The 15,909-nt window shown below is 31.5% G+C and overlaps 1 protein-coding gene across 12 annotated transcripts in view; it reads right to left on the bottom strand.

Moving 5' to 3' along the window:
- The window catches only part of LOC119680779 (calcium/calmodulin-dependent protein kinase type II alpha chain), a 50,191-nt gene extending 35,025 nt beyond the window's left edge, over window positions 1-15,166 (bottom strand). For 4 of the 12 annotated variants that reach the window (XM_038093753.1, XM_038093752.1, XM_038093751.1 and 1 more), the window contains exons 1-4: window positions 14,564-14,628; window positions 6,573-6,730; window positions 6,336-6,430; window positions 6,225-6,284 (exon numbers count right to left, since the gene is read on the bottom strand). In XM_038093753.1, coding sequence (XP_037949681.1) covers window positions 6,225-6,284; window positions 6,336-6,430; window positions 6,573-6,730; window positions 14,564-14,590 — 340 coding nt within the window. In that variant the 5' untranslated portion in view covers window positions 14,591-14,628. Of the gene's footprint in view, window positions 1-6,224; window positions 6,285-6,335; window positions 6,431-6,572; window positions 6,731-14,316; window positions 14,639-14,667; window positions 14,724-15,151 lie in introns of those variants that run through there. The other 8 variants (XM_038093761.1, XM_038093755.1, XM_038093754.1 and 5 more) reach the window with 6 other exon arrangements.
- Window positions 15,167-15,909: the final 743 nt, after the last annotated feature.

The raw sequence follows: 15,909 nt of genomic DNA on the forward strand, positions 1-15,909 counted from the left end.
TGTGTTCCATCAGGACAACACTTCAACCAAGGTTGAAGTTGGTTGGGAACTTCTTATGCAGCTATCTTATAGTCCAGACCTAGCACCAAATGATTACCATCTATTTCTATTCATGGCGAACATTTTTTCTGATGAAAAATTCGCTTGAAGAGAAGTTTGTGAACACCAACTGTCTCAAATTTTCATCAAAAGAGATGAGGATTTCTATGAGAAAGGTATAATGAAATTACCTTCAAAATGGCAACAAGTTATCGAATAAAACGATATTTATTTGGCCTAAATCGGACTATTCTAACTATGGTAAATAAATCTTCAATTTCATGCAAAAATAATGGATTTCTTTTCACTACATTTATTATTATTATATTTTTATTAATCCAAGACCTTATTAGATAATTATACTTAATAAATAGTATAGAGTGAACATAAAAGGTAAAGTGTCTGATTACATTTAATTTGGTAAATGCCATCGCGGTCCTTGTCACTGTTCTCTCCAAGTCACTGTTAACACATAGCCTCCACGTGACCCCATCTGGATAGCTACAATCATTCATGCGTAGTGAACTAATGTGTTCAGCGAAATCCGCCTCGAAGAGGTTATGCGTCAGGCATGGAACCCACCATATAAAAATACAACTCCAATGAAAACGAAGAATCAGCTTTGGATAAGGAAACGATTTACTGATAACGATAATCACAAACGTCTTAAAGAACATAATTTAAAAATATGCATCTGGAATGTTCAAACTCTTTACAGAGAAGGTACATTTATACAGCTGGTTAATGTCCTCAAGAAATAAAAGGCTGACATTACCGCCCTCCGGGAAATGCGATGGACGGGACAAGGGTGTTCTAAACAAGAACATTGTGACAGCTACTACAGCTGCCATGCAACAAAGCACAAAATCAGAGTCGGATTTGCGGTAAGCCGAAGGTTGAGAAATTTGGTCACAATCTCCGCACCTATAAACGAAAGGCCCGCTAAAACCCGTATTAAACAAAATTTTTTCCACATCAACCTAATTTGGACACATGCCCCGATAGAAGATAAAGATGACTACACCTAGGAAACTTACTATGAACAGCTTGAACAAGTATATAAAGACTTCAACACAAAGGTAGGTAAGAAAGGTATCTTTGATGCTACTGTTGGAAAGTTTAGCCTTCATACAAAAACTTCTGATAATGGAAGAAGGTTTATTAATTTCGCCGCGTGGTTAGTAGTACCAGATTCCAGCATTTCAACATACATAAGACAACATGGCTGTCACCTGATCAGAAAATCAAGATCTCAAATTCATCACGTTGTGATAAACGGAAGGCATGCTTCCAGTGTCTTGGATGAACATACTATCCGAGGAGCCAACATAGGACTCGGATTATTATCTTGTTGCTGCCAAGACCCGCACGCGTTTATGTGCGATGAAAGAAGTACGTGAATAAGCACTGTGAAAGCTAGATGTCGAAAAGCTGCAATCATAACAGACAGCTAATGACTTCGCTACTCTGAAGACGCCGATATATGTGCAGAATGGAACCACATCTTCCACTCATGCGTACCACCTGCGAAGTGATAGCTATCATCGTAGAGAAAGAAAAGAATGGTACGGCCAAGGTTGTCGTGACGCCAACACAGAGAAAGCTGCAGAATATCAAGCCACCATGCAAAAAAGAAGGGAGGAACTTTTTCAGGTGAAAAAATAAAGAAGCAGAAAGACGTGATTACGAAGAGCTTCAGAAGCTGTGCAATAGGTATATGGCTAGAAAATTCTATCAAAAATCAAAAGCCTGACAAATGGTTATAAACCCGGAGTAATTTTTCTGCAAAGATCAAAATGGCAATATGGTGATAGATATCCAAAGCATGCTTAACATTTAGAGGGATTACTTTTCGGACCTACTATATCGCGGTAAAGGTGATGTGACTGCAAGCGAAGATGATCCCGAATTTACATTCGTTGATAATGAAATATTCGTCCCACCTCTCGATAATAATAAAGTTAAAACAGCTATAATGCTGGTGGAGAAGAGCTATTAAAATGTATGCCACAACTAATTCGCAACATATGGTCGAATTTAAGTGTGCTTTGTCCAATTCACAAAAAAGGTGATCATGCAAACTGTGCTAACTATTGTGGTATCAGTTTTTTAAATATTGTATATAAGGTTCTGTCAAATGTACTATATGAAAGATTAAAGCCAATCGTCAATTAATTGATTATCCTTATCAATGTGGCTTCAGACCAGGCAAATCGACCCTAAACGAGGTATTCATAGTGCCTGAAATCCTGAAGAAGGTCCAAGAAAAACAAATCAACACATATCTCCTTTTTGTCGATTTCAAAGCAGCTTATGACACTACGACTAGAAACAGTCTGTATACCGCTATGTTTGATATCCCAGCAAAACTTACTCGGCTATATAAAATGATGTTAATTAACACCACCAACTCCATTAGGGTCGGGAGGAATCTCCAAGCCGTTTGGCACCAAACGAGGTTTCAGATAAAGTAATTTCTTGTTGGAAACGATAATTCGAATAATCCAAAAGTGTAATGCCGCTTGCATATGCTGATGATATTGATATCATTGGCTTGAATACCTGAATGACGTCAGCTTAGAAATTCAACAAAAAATCACACTGGCAATAGGTGTTATTTTGAGCTAAGTAAACAATTGAGAAATAAAGCTCTCTCTTGACAACCGAAAATTACGCTCTAGAAGTCTCTTATCATAATCGTCCTGCTGTATGGTGCAGAAGCTTGGACAATCATCAACTGTGATGAGAAGACGTTAGGACCATTTGAAAGATAAATTCTTCGGAAGATTTATAGTCCCTTATACGTTGGTAACGAGTATCGAATTAGATGGAACGATGACCTGTATGAGCTGTGCCGTGACATTGACATAGCTAAGCGCATAAAAATTCAGCGGCTTCGCTACCATTTGATCAAAAAGAACGAGAAGTTAAAAAAAACCCAAAATTTTAATTTTTATTATTCCTCTTTATTATCGCCTTCAAAGGACTCTACTCCTGCGGCAATACATGCATGCCAACACTTGATTCAATTTTCCATAAAATTTTTATAGGCCGCCAAAGGTATGGCCTTCAGTTTACGCAGCGAATTCTCTTTTATGGCCTTTATGGTCTCAAAACGCGTCTTTTGTCCTCGCAATGGCAATTTGAGTCGGGGGAAGAGGAAAAAGTCACACGGAACCATATCTGGAGAGTACGGTGCTTGGTTGATGATATTGGTGTATTGGTGGAGTTTTTGGCCAAAAACTGCGACACTACCAACGCTGTGTGAGCCGGTGCGTTATCGTGGTGTAAAATCCATGAGTTTTCCTTCCATAAATTTGGCTTCTTTTTGCGAATGGCCTCACGCAAACAACGCATAACGGCAAATTAATACTCCTTATTCACCGTTTGACCGTCCGTAAGCAATTCGTAGGAGATTATTAACCATTTATTTTTTTAGCCAATTGAAATGAATAAGAGCACAAGTATTATAAGCAGTCAACACCCGGTGGACAGTTTAGTTTATGTTTTGTATGACTTTAAATAACTTCCTTCCTTCTAGAGATAAGCTTCAGTTGGTGTTTGATAGCCGTTCAAAGCAGACAACCTCGTGAATTTTTACGGAAATGGAAAAAAGTGAATTTCGTGTGCTGATTAAACACTACTTTTTTCGCAAAAAATCCATCACTGAAACTAAGGAAAGACTTGATAAATACTACGGAAACTCGACACCATCAATTTCAATGGTTAAGGAGTGGTTTACCAGCACTAGTGACACCGAACGTTCAGGTCGCCCAAAAGAAGTGATCTCTCCGGAAATCGTCGAAAAAATCCATGAAATGATATTGGATGATCGGAGAATGAAAGTATGTAAGTTGGTTCATGCTGTAGGTATCTCAACTGAACGGGAACATCATATTTTACACGAATATTTGGACATGAAAAAACTCTCCGCGAGATGGGTGCCGCGATTACACACACTCGACAGAAGCGCAATCGTGTGACCACTTCAAAAAAGTGTTTAGCGATGTTCAGCCGTAATCCGAACGAATTTTTGCGCCGTTTTGTTACTGTGGACAAAACATGGATCCATCACAACACGCCAGAGACCAAGGAACAATCGAAACAGTGGGTTGCTAGGGGCGAACGTGGTCCAAAGAAGGCCAAACAGAGTCTGTCAGCCCACAGTTTTTTGGGATTTTTGGGTTAAAATTTTTAACACTTAGTTGCAATGTTTAAGCAACAAAAATATGCAACCACACGCGATGAATTTTAAAATTTTGTTGTCTATTCTAAGCCAAAAACCACACTACAATAGATGCCAATACGTGTTCACATATACAATCATGTACAAAACTATGCACCTTTATTTAAAATAACATTTTAAAATATTTAGAAGAAAAAGTGATATATGTGTGTTCTTTTATTCACTAGAAAATTTTATTATTACAAGACCTAACATACTAATAGATTGCTATTAGAGGTTTAGGCATAGATATATTATGCGGTCGTAATAGTTATTCTCTTTTATTTTAGATCCATATTTCGAAAAAGTTTCTTTGTGTTATTAAGTCAAAAATAATCATTCAAATTTTCAAACTTTGTTAAGTGTTGATTTATTGCAAAACTGCTAAAGTCATAATTCTTAAATGATATATAGGTGTAAACGATCCTATACCATATATCAGTTCCGTTTTCACCAATTATGTAAAAAGTGTTTGAAAAACTCCTAATCAAAAAGTTCAACGCAATAGTAAATAGAGGAAATTAAAACAATTCCCTCCAATTTGTTTTATGAATTGTCACACAGGTGTGACATGATTCATAGCCTAAAAGACACTCTTTTTTATTAAAATTATTCTATCAAAGAAAAATTTTAATCGGTGGACAACAAGATGGCATCCCGGAACCATTACTGTAATTAATTTAAACTTGCAATTTAATTTTCATTCACAGCAAAGTTGCAAAACCGCAACCGTAGCTTTTGGCACGACACCTCTGTAATTTGGAAAAACATTGAAAAGATCTACCAAAAAGCATCTTTTAACAATTTTTAACAAAGTTCGGACTAAGAAATGCCGTTTAAAACACAACAGTAGTAAATATGTACATGTAGAATTTATCAGTACAACATTTCCCATTGTACATAGACAGTTTAAATATATTCTATGCAAATCCCACAAAATATATTGGTATGACACTGGACATAAAATTACGTTGTGAGGAACACATCAAAATTAAAAAACAAAATGCAAGATTTGAATTACTAAAATTGTGCTGACTTGTGACAAACTACTCATCGCTTAACAGCTCATCATTTTATATGGTGTGGCGGTGCTGTCAGACTAATCAGACTAACAAAAATATAATTCAAAGATTTCGAAATAAAGTACTTAAGCCAAACAAAAGACAGATACTGTTTGATCTTAACAATGAAAGGTTCCGAAATTTCATCATATTATTAGAAAGGCTTTTAAAGAACAACCAGACATGGGATATCATTAACTTACCCAGCTGTGCAAGTCAACTAACCGATTCTCATATTTGCCTTTGAAGTAGAATTTATGATACATTCAAAACTTTCCATTTGCTAAAAAATTCTTGTTTATAAATAAATTCTAAAACCCTTGGTTTGGTTTATAATAAACTTGGTTTATTGATCCAATTATGGGACTCAGCCAAATTTAACATTGCGATGATTCAACGTTTTCAGTAAAAAGTTTTTTGTATAATAAGACAACTTATGGTATATTTCTTAGACACTTCTCCGTAAACTTCATTTGGACACACTAGTAGAAAAAGTAGAGATGTAACGCATCATATGCACATCGTCTTCAGTCCGAATCGAACTCCATCACACCCAAGGAGCTGATTTCAGACAAAAAATGTTAGCCCAATAACTTAATAATTTTACGATCATTTCAAAGCAATAAAATTAAATAGGCCAAAAGAGAATGAATTGGCCAATTTTTTTTAATAACATAATTTTATAAATTCATAAGTATGATTTCATACGATTAAAGCATCGTGGTATGTTTGAACCACTGATATACATAGAGATTTCTAAATAAAAGCTAATAAAAGCTTATATGTGTAAAGTATCATATACATACGTAATATAAAACAATTGTATAATTTGATCTTAAAGATTAGTTGCTATAATATATAATATATAAAAAAATTATCTATTGAATTTTAGTTTTTACCTATATTTGGATGATGCAATTTTCGACAAATCCTGGCTTCTCTTTCTAATTTCTGAAAATCTGATAGATAAATTAATTTTTTTTTTTTTAAAGATCAATACATTATTTTACCTCGCGCTGTTAATTTTTTAGTATTTATTATTTTTGCTGCAAACTCAAAACCTGTTGACTTTTGAACACATCTTTTTACTATCGAGAAAGCTCCCCTGTAATTTAAATATTAGTTTAGTAAAATCATAACAAAGCAAATGATTACAATGACATAATTTGTAACACGGAATCTTTTTAGTTAAAAGTGTTATTTTCTATTTTTGAACACCAATTTTATTTGATCATATAATATCTTACTTTCCGAGCTCCTCTTTAATTTCATAATTATCTGAGAAACGCGTACAGGCTGCTGGAGCAGCCATCGCGATGGCACACTTAAGAAAATCTATTTCGGCAGTAAATTCGAGTAACAGAGATTTATGGTATGAGTGTGCAAATAATCGATATAGTTTTAGCTGAAAATAAATGAATAATATGTTATATTATATGTTTATATAGTAAGATTATGCAAAGTTTAAATTCAAATAATTAGGTCTTCTTCATTATATAAAATAAAATATAAAAACAAGGTATTCCTAAAAACATTTTGATAGTCTTCTTATGTTAAGATACATGTATTAGGCAACTACTATTAATTTGTTATTAATTTATTATTAATTATTACATTATTATTTATTGACTACTATAATTTTTATCCAAACAATCGGTGCATAAATTAGACTTTAAAAACTTTTCGATGATTTAAAATATATTGTTTGAAGAAAAAATAGTGTATAGTGACGTGTTTCGCAAAAATAGGAAAAATTTTTTCCTTTTTTTGCAATTAGAACAAAAAATACGATGAACGATATTTTTTACATTATACCTCTAATATTAAAAACATTTATTTACTAAAAACATTTTGACAAGTGAAAAGATATTTCGGAAAATTATTTCCAGAGTCAAGACCTTAATTATTATGGCAGGAAGACGGAAATGAAAAAACTTTACAAAAATATTCACATATATATTATAAATCACAAAACACACGTTTAGATAAGAGAGAGTAAGTTTAAAACTCTTCCGTGTGTAAAATAAGCAAGGAATTGTTACAGGGATTGATTTGTGTAGAAAAAATATTTATAAAATTTATAAACACTTTTCCAAATTAAAAATTGGTGAAATTAAAAAAAAAAAACACTAGTTCGTTGTATATTATTTCTTCACATAGTAAAAATCTTAACGGCTGCGGCTGCTTAGTTTCCAATGACACCACAGTCTATATCAACGAATCGGAAAAGATTACACCTGGTGTATTATTTCATTTTTTTAGAATCACCCATATTGTAACAAACTAAGCTCTATCAGCATTCCTACCATCATCCCCTCTTTCCTGCAATCCTCTAATCACGTGTCTATCAAACTTGTTTAAAGTAAGGGCTATTAGATTGTATTCTAGCATCACACTGAATTGATACCTGTCCATTGATACCTGTTTCAGCATCACTGCGGAATTGCCTTACTATTGGAGGCGATCCTGCAATAATAGGCAGAGCACTTTTTCAACACTCGTAGAACTACATATGAAAAAAACACAAACAAAAACTTCAAACAAATTTGCTAATAGTCATACTTCGTATAAGTTGATTAATCTAGTAAATAGTAATATCACTAATTGCTTACTGCTGAACAAAGATCCGTCAAACAGATAGAAAATAATGTTTTCACAAATAAAGGGATGCAACTGCAGACATCTTTAATCTAAATATTGGAAAATATTTAGATCTACGAAACAAAGCCAATGAAAAAAAAAAAAACAAAAACAAAACGTACAGTGCGCAATACATTATAATTTTAAGTACATAAAACTGCACCAAAACCGAGTTCAGTTATAGAAAAACTAACGCAAGCTATACTAGCATTGTTAAAGGTCTTAGTTTAGCTCTTATACCAAAATCCCACCCTTTAGTTATACTCACAGAAGAAAAGCAAAAATTAATTAAAGCGCTACTGCTCGAAGAAATGTTCAAATGATGGAATTTGACGTTTTTCACTTTGGACCTAGCCTTATACTGATCGATTATGCTGCAAAAAAAGCGTTATATGGGAACATAAAACATAGAAACTAAACTGACATCGTGCTTAGGTAACTATATCCCGAAAGTAATAACCGTTCAGAATGAGAATTAACACTTATCTCTGGATTAAATTAAACATCAAGGACATAAAAACAGTGAACTGCTGACAATTGTGGTCGACTTAACGGCGCCAAAGCTAAACAGTGACCTATATGAGTCCGATAGAACTTCCTTGTCACGGTGCTCTGAGGAAGATGAACCACTGTCACCTTGCGAGAAGTCCGCGTTGCAAAAACAATATATAAGAGGGTGCAAGTTGTTGAAAAACGATATAACTTTTTGTCTCTGGAGATCTAATACCGGCGAAAGTCTCGATCGACATTAATGAAAATCCACGAAATTTGGTTTTGCTATCAAAATACCTACCAGAGAATGAAACCTATACCAACAATCTACAAAATGATGAAGTGCTATGATAAATAAAAAATCACCATAAAAACTAATCAAGGTTAGAACCTTCTTAAGTTTATTATAAGTAATAAATTGGAAATTTGAAACTTTTGACAATATATAATACGCACGAATGCGTGGTTTTTCTAAATTTAATATTATTGACATTGAAAGTTAACCAGTAATAGAGTTCTAAGCAACCCTAGGGAAATAGATTTTGCAAGCTAACATACGTTGAGTCACTTCCAATTCCAGGGTGTGACTGATAAGTAGCACTTACATTAGAACTTAAAACGCACATATACTATTCGTTTATAGTATACAGAAAATACTATTATCAGTAGAACGGTAAGAGGATGATTTAATTTTTATCAATAAAATGGCATATATTGAGGAATTGATAATTTTGAACCACTAAAATCATCAGTAGATGGTATTTTCAAAGGATTACTCCAAAAATGTTTAGATCAGTTACTATATTCTTTGTATAAAAAAATTTTCATAGCTGACAATTATATAAAAACCACAAAATTAGTAAACTTTACTCATTAGCATTCATACATAGCACTTCGATCTACAAAATAACATAGGAGGGATTTTTGATAATATTGACTAGTATAAAAAATATCCAATAATTTTATCAATATCTAGTCGACTAAATTTTCACTATTAAGAGAGTTTTACAGAGACTGAAACAAATGTTAGTCATATGATCCAAGGTTCCGACTCAATTTGTTCTAAGTCATCAAAGATGGGTATGGCCTGGCATTGTCATTGTGGAACACAAGTCTTTTTCTGTTGGCCAATTCCAGTCGTTTTCCCTTACTTTTTGTAAAAGCGGTCGAGTTGTGAGCCGGTGGTGAGGACTAAATAAATCATTTTTGTCAATACCACACAACACTTAACATAACCTTGTTTGCCGGCAATCCAAGCTTTAAAGTTGTTTGTGGGGGTCACCAGCTTTTGAATCTATTAATTTAAATTCGTTGCGTTTTAGCGAAGTTCTACTGATTTTAATTTGGTCAATCGAATTTTATGAGAAACTTAAATATTGAGCGTCTTCGCTTAACCTGCTTTTTGCAAATGATTGATTCTAAACCATCATATGATTGATGTTTAATACTTCAGCTATCTTCTAAAAGGTGCGTGTGAGTCTTGGAACGCTTATTGCAAAATTTTATGGGCTGACCGATCACAGCGAGGTGCACATTTGATATCGAAATGTACAAAACAGAATCATATAAACCACTTCCGGATCCGGTCAGACTTTGCAGTCATTTTCAAATCAATACAATATTAACACGAGCGACAAATTACTCAACTGCCTGCACAAAAAATGTGTGGTGCAATACAATATTCCGCCTTTATAATAAAAACCATTTTATTCACATTATAATTTTAAATAAATACGAAATCCATATGTTATAGAAACTTATTACATTAATTTTGAATAAATACGAATTCTATATATTAGAGAAACTTAACAAAGCTCATTTCACACAATGTCAGTTTAGAGCAACTTGTAGATTTTTGGAAAGATTTTTAGAAAGAAGATGCAAAAAATAACCACACAAAATAAACAAATGTTCTCAGAGAGCAAATCGGAAAGATTTAACTTTTTAAATAAATTTTTTATTTAATGTATTAGTAAAGTGAACTTTGAAAAAATATTATTTTTTAAAAATGCGTTGAAAATGTCTGATATGTAATAATCGAAATTAAAAAGTTGTAATTATGTGCAACAAAAAAGTTGTAATTATGTGCAATAAAAACGTATGCACGAATAAAATTAAAGTACGAGTATGATAAAATTAAGTTTAATTTCCAGCAAAAAAAGATCCAGGTAGATGGCCTGGATATGCAGTGATATGCACAACTACTCTTCAACCCAAGTGCTTCAAGTTCAAAGAACTCTGACATTCTATAACTGAAGTTGAAAACGGTTTATTAGCTCCAAACGTATTCGAATTAATTCGACAAGATATGCGTAGATGATTGTTATCCAACATATTATAATTATTAACATGGACAAAGTATTCACATTACTCATATTTAAAACAATACGTATATATTTATATTACTCATGTTTAAAACAACACTCATATATACACATAGAAGAAAAAGTCTGTAGTCACCCACAAAATTCTTCTTAAATTTCGCAAAACTTTTTTAATTTTTACTCAAATTAATTTTTGTGTTCTGATTTATTTTAACCAAAGAAACCACAATAAACTTCCAATATTAAAAATTAACAGTTATTTTTAAAAAAATAATTAAACACAATTATATGCAAAAGCAACAATTACCAAAGCAAAAAAGTCTGCGGTCACTTCTTAATATTTAAATTAAAATTCACAAAAATTTACAATTTAATAGCCTGTGGGATAACTTCTGCGTTTAGTAACCTCTTTTAGACGTCTTTGCATAGACGATATCAGCTTTGCAGTGTCCTATACGTTTATTTTTAGCCATTCTTCCTTGATGATGTTTCTTGACATATCCTTGCTGGAAATCGTGTGCTGGTGAATCTTATTTTCCAAATAAGCCCACATATGTTTGATGGGACTAAGGTCTGGTGATTCTGGCAGTATTTGATTTTGCCCGGGAGTACGATCGTTATTGTATGCTTAGAGTCGCTGTGCTGCTGACTCACGATCTAACATTCTACCATTTTCTTTCAAATATGTTTTTAGTATATTTAGATTCCCATATTTATCCATTGTATCTTGTATAAATTCAAGTTTACCGGCAACATTACTTGCTATTCACCCCCAAACCATTATGCCTCCACCACCATGTTTCACCGTTGAAATTAAGTTTTGTTTATTATAAGCTGTACATGAGTTTCTCCATACAAGTTTTCTACCTTTGATTCCAAATAAACAAAATTAACTCTCATCGGAGAAAATAACTCATTTTCGGAACTTCATAGGTTTATTTACATGCTTTCTTGCAAATCTTAATCATTTTATTATATTATATCTTGATTTGTATGACTTTTTTCTTGCAACCCGGGTATAATACTTGCTTTTCTTTAAAATTTTCCGTACACAGGACATTTTTTTTTCAAGTATTTCGGTAATATGTTCAGATAGTTTGAAGACTGTTACTCTTGGATTTACTTTCATTTGGTTGATTATGCAAAGTCTTTCTCTATCTGACCAGTGCAAGGTTTAGAAACGTAATTGCCCGTCTCCTGGAAGTTATTTATAACTTTCTGGACAAAAAAATTTAGACGACCAGTATCTTCAGCAATTTTTCGTTGGCTTATGACATCTTTCCAAAATTTAACAGTTATTTGTCGCTTACCAACACTAATTTCTCGTCTTTTATTTTCCATTGTAAAAATATACTGTTTATATAAAAATATATTTTTAAATGATTAATTCTTAGATTCTTTAGGAAGTCAATAGTATTTCAAGAGATTGTTATAAAAATAAATCTCTTAGTTTTGACGTTTTCTCAAACAAACACATAGACTGATTTATACAATTTTTGTATGTAATTAATTTCAATGTTGATATTCGCACAGTTGTGGTTTATTTTGATGTCGGAGAAGTATAAGGATAACTCTCAATAAATGAAAACTATACACTTAGTTTAATCAATAGTTAATGAATAAATCATTTAAATGTCATTGCACATCCCAATATGGCCTTTACAAATACTAGACACAAATATTCATGAATCGAAAACTTCAATCAACAGTATGTAGAAAATACTTTGAGAGACAAAAATGTGTGTTTATAGAAAGTACAACATAATGTAAGCTACTTTGAAACATTGTAAAGAATTCAGATAGTAAAGAGGTTGAAAATTGGTATATTCTTTTGTAACTAAAACACAACCAGTTAGGCGATACATACTAAAACTGATGCTCCCGAACTTTATTAGTTTTTCTTAGACATATCATATAAAAATACTATAGTCTTAAGAACCAAGTCAAAACTTAGTGAATAAGAACAAAGTCAAAACCTAGTAAATAATGAAAATACATGGTAGGTTCATATGTCAATTTGAAGTCGATATTTATCAATATAAATTAAATTATTTAATTCATATTTCAATAAATTAACATATTATTTGATTATCAGAATAGCAGAATTGTCAAAAGTTGTACTTGAATTTTTATTGCCACATATTCGCGCTATTCAGTGTGGTAGCCAGGATTGTGCTAAAGCTGGATTATTATATTTCGTGATTAATATGCTTACGCGATGTTTTATTGAAGTTCATCAAATTGATTACAATAAAATTAGTGGAAGTTTCATTTAAGTATACATCAATCTGTGTATAAATATGTTAACGTAAAAACCAATATTCATATCACTATTATTTTGAAAAGCTTTAAGCACATTTTTTGATCCTAAACTAAAAGTTACTTTTGTGACAAATATCTCTACTGATGCTCCCTCTGAAAATGCCACTAGAAAAAAAGATATTGAAGTTTGAGTCTACAAAAAGTACAATAGTACTATAAAAAGATATCTCATACACTGATAAAACAAGAAGTGGATATATGAATTTTTTTATAAATCATAATATAATGAACAGTTTCCTTGATAAAAGCAGATGTTGATGATATTATCATTTGTGATAATTAACGCCTTAACCTTAAAGACTTCATGGAGCTATAAAAGAACGTTTCCAAAAGGGCTTAAGAATGTAATAAGAAGTGAAATTGAAAATAGTGCATAAAAATATAAATGTTGCTTATATGATTAAAAATACAATAATCTATGACAAATATAAATACACCACTAAAAATTTTTGGAAGTTGTAACGTTACTGCAACAAAATAAAAACAAATTAGAAACTAATAACGTACAGAATTGTGATAAATCATTATGAGTCGGGGTTGTTTACATTTTTTTAAATCAGGTTCATGGTATGTATATAGAGGTACCTTCTAATCTACTGTATTGAAGGATGACTGAATATTAAAAAAAAAGAGTATAAAATATATAAATATGAGTATTCAATTATTTTAAACCACTAAGAAAGCAGTTCGGTGTAATTTGAAATCTACGATGTGTTTATCCTTTAATATTGTTAAGCATTTCCATCATCATCATACCTTGAATAAGTCGATAAATATTTGTTGGCAGACAATGCCGGTATGTATTAATGAAGAGCATATTTGCATGTGTTAGATATGAAATACCCTATATTGCACACAATCTTAACTTATGGAGTATCATCCTTAAGTTATTTTCTTAATCAGCCAGTTGGAATAAAGGTGCTTTCAACCAACGCATTAACGACTTTAAGGAGTGCAGATATTCAACACTTTTAAATATATCATTAAATATCAATGAAACGTCTAATCCTATATTTCAATATTTTTCAATACTTCTTATCATTAGTTTTCAAGAAATAATAAGAGCTTATAGAAGCTAGTTTAATTAACAGACGAAGCGTCAAATGGGCATATGTTGGCCAATAAAGTGATTAATAAGCCAAGAAATAAGTAAGTAAGCAAAGCAAAAAAAGATAACATTTTTCCCTCCAGTTAACTAACGGTAGTAACTCACCGAAAAGATTTACCAATTGTTAAAAATCAAGTAATATCTATTTGAGCAGAAAGTCCTTTAGATGTAGTTATGACGACAAATTTTGTTTTTTTTATTGGTGTTAGTTTTTTAAATAACTTTTGTACACTTTAAACACTTTAAAGTTTTTCGAAACTATCACAGTGTGCCTGCTATGCGGTTATGGACTACAGTTAAACTGCAGCTTACAACAATAATGAAATTAAGCAGTAAATGATACTAAACCTACATCGATGAATTGATATAAAACATACATAGACAACCCGTAACTAACGAGATATTAGTATTATTACTAACTAATATCGCACGACGAAATTGTTAATGAAAATTTACGTTTAATTTTTGAACACATTAATTCTCAATATTCTTCCAGATAACCCTTAAAATATAAACAAATGAAGCACTGCATTATGTTGTGGAACATAAATAACAATGTTGTTACGGTAACTCAGGGTCTACACTGGGTAGACTTTGGTAAGATTTAAGCATAAACTTTTATATTTTCATACATTTTTTCAAGGAGAAAATTTCTGTTTAAACTTTAAAATAACATGATAATCATATGAAAATTAATTTGGAAATGCGACCATTGTGAATCAAACTGAAGTAATAATTAATTCATTTAATAAACCCCAGTCTGTGTTATATTTTGTGGATTTTTATTTACTAATTGAATTTTTAATGTTGTGCTATTCTAGACTTTTAATTTCTTAAAATATATAATTAATATATGTATAAACCAAATTAAAAATATGGCAACCCATTATATTTGTCTACGGCTTTGTTTTGTTTACTAAATATTTATTTTTTCGCTTACGACTTGATGCTTTTATTTGTTGCTTATTTTGTATTTTCAGACGATCAACTTACGCAGACGCCAGAATGATTTTCGATTATCAATTTGTTGTTGCTTTCAAAGCAATGTATTTAACAAATTATAATATTAGTGAATTTCAGTGACAATGACAATAACGAAGCAACGAAGAACGAAAAGACATTAAAGTGTTTGTTAATTTAGTAAACCGATAAAATATTATATATATGTACATATTTGTGTTACCTAGGCATTGAGTCTAATCATATTTTTAGTAATTTGTAAAATTGTTTTACAAAACTTGCATTTACTTTAAAATGTTTGATGGTGAAATAATGAATAAAATATTAATAAATATAATAAATTAAATAGAAGCAAAAATTTGATTTTTTGCCTTTATGAGAATTAAATTAGCTTCTTCGGCACTTCGATTTTATAACTCACTGAGGAGTTTGAAGGGAGCCTTCGGACATTTGTCATTTTATTTCTTTACCAAGTTAGGTCTGAATGCCCCCATTGTAAAACCTATGTTACTTTTTTTGGTATTTGATATTTATTTAGTGGCCTTTCTTAATTAAATTAATTATACCAAATCACGTCGTTTGAGGTTTATATAGGAATATTAAGTATAAATAATATGTGCTTTAGTTTTATTGTCCCCAATTCTTTTACATAAATTAATTTTTTTAAGATTTCTAACTTTTTTATATATGTACGTTTTAAAAATATTTTTAAGAATAATAGATAAATTAACTATTAGA

This window comes from Teleopsis dalmanni, chromosome 2 (assembly GCF_002237135.1).
Source record: "Teleopsis dalmanni isolate 2A chromosome 2, ASM223713v2, whole genome shotgun sequence".
In the NCBI taxonomy this organism is placed as follows: domain Eukaryota; kingdom Metazoa; phylum Arthropoda; class Insecta; order Diptera; family Diopsidae; genus Teleopsis; species Teleopsis dalmanni.